This window comes from Teleopsis dalmanni, chromosome 1, assembly GCF_002237135.1.
Source record: "Teleopsis dalmanni isolate 2A chromosome 1, ASM223713v2, whole genome shotgun sequence".
NCBI lineage: Eukaryota > Metazoa > Arthropoda > Insecta > Diptera > Diopsidae > Teleopsis > Teleopsis dalmanni.
This window is the reverse complement of record NC_051846.1, coordinates 145742970-145744597: the sequence shown is the minus strand read 5'-3', so window position 1 is coordinate 145744597 and position 1628 is coordinate 145742970. Positions and strand designations below refer to the sequence as shown.

Sequence of the window (1628 nt, the reverse complement as noted above, 5' to 3'; positions counted from 1 at the left end):
AGGAAGTTGAGTGCCAGTTTGTGATTGACCACCTTGACTACCTTGACCAGGCTGAACTGAGGAATCCGTTGCAGTAGTACTTGTAGAAGGATCTGTTGATGAGCCAGGAAGTTGAGTGCCAGTTTGTGTTTGACCACCTTGACCAGGCTGAACTGAGGGATCCGTTGCAGTAGTACTTGAAGAAGGATCAGTGGATGAGACAGGAAGTTGAGTGCCAGTTTGTGATTGACCACCATGACTACCTTGACCAGGCTGAACTGAGGGATCCGTTGCAGGAGTACTTGTAGAAGGATCAGTTGATAAGCCAGGAAGTTGAGTGCCAGTTTGTGATTGACCACCTTGACCAGGCTGAACTGAGGGATCCGTTGCAGTAGTACTTGTAGAAGGATCTGTTGATGAGCCAGGAAGTTGAGTGCCAGTTTGTGTTTGACCACCTTGACCACCTTGACCAGGCTGAACTGAGGGATCCGTTGCAGTAGTACTTGTAGAAGGATCCGTTGATGAGCCAGGAAATTGAGTGCCAGTTTGTGGTTGACCACCTTGTCCAGGCTGAACTGAGGGATCCGTTGCAGTAGTACTTGTGGAAGGATCCGTTGATGAGCCAGGAAGCTGAGTGCCAGTTTGTGATTGACCACCTTGACTACCTTGTCCAGGTTGAACTGAGGGATCCGTTGCAGTAGTACTTGCAGAAGTATCCGTTGATGAGCCAGGAAGTTGAGTGCCAGTTTGTGATTGACCACCTTGACTAGCTTGTACTGAGGGATCCGTTGCAGTAGTACTTGTAGAAGGATCCATTGATGAGCCAGGTAGTTGAGCGCCAGTTTGTGTTTGACCACTTTGACCACACTGTCCAGGCTGAACTGAGGGATCCGTTGCTGTGGATGGATCCGTTGATAAGCAAGGAAGTTGAGTGCCAGTTTGTAATTGACCACCCTGACCACCTTGTCCAGGCTGAACTGAGGGATCCGCTGCGGAAGTACTTGTAGAAGGATCCGTTGATAAGCATGGAAGTTGAGTGCCAGTTTGTGATTGACCACCTTGACCAACTTGACTAGGCTGAACTGAGGGATGCGTTGCTGTGGATGGATCCGTTGATAAGCCAGGAAGTGTAGTGCCATTTTGTGACTGACCACCTTGACCACCTTGTCCAGGTTGAACTGAAGGATCCGTTGCAGTAGTACTTGTAGAAGGATCAGTTGATGAGCCAGGAAGTTGAGTGCCAGTCTGTGTTTGACCACCATTACTACCTTGACCAGGCTGAACTGAGGGATCCGTTGCAGTAGTACTTGTAGAAGGATCCGTTGGTGAGCCAGGAAGTTGAGTGCCAGTTTGTGATTGACCACCTTGACTACCTTGACCAGGCTGAACTGAGGGATCCGTTGCAGTAGTACTTGTAGAAGGATCAGTTGATGAGCCAGGAAGTTGAGTGCCAGTTTGTGATTGACCACCTTGACTACCTTGACCAGGCTGAACTGAGGGATCCGTTGCAGTAGTACTTGTGGAAGGATCTGTTGATGGGCTAGGAAGTGTGGTGCCAGTTTGTGAATGACCACCTTGACTACCTTGACCAGGCTGAACTGAGGGATCCGTTGCAGTAGTACTTGTAGAAGGATCCGTTGATGAGCCAG

The 1628-nt window shown here is 49.4% G+C and overlaps 1 protein-coding gene across 1 annotated transcript in view; it reads right to left on the bottom strand.

Annotated features, from left to right (window-relative positions):
• Positions 1–1628, bottom strand: part of LOC119666391 (protein aubergine-like) — an 18986-nt gene that overhangs the window by 13591 nt on the left and 3767 nt on the right. The window contains exon 2 of the mRNA XM_038075670.1: positions 741–1180. Coding sequence (XP_037931598.1) covers positions 741–1180 — 440 coding nt within the window. The remainder of the gene's footprint in view (positions 1–740; positions 1181–1628) is intronic.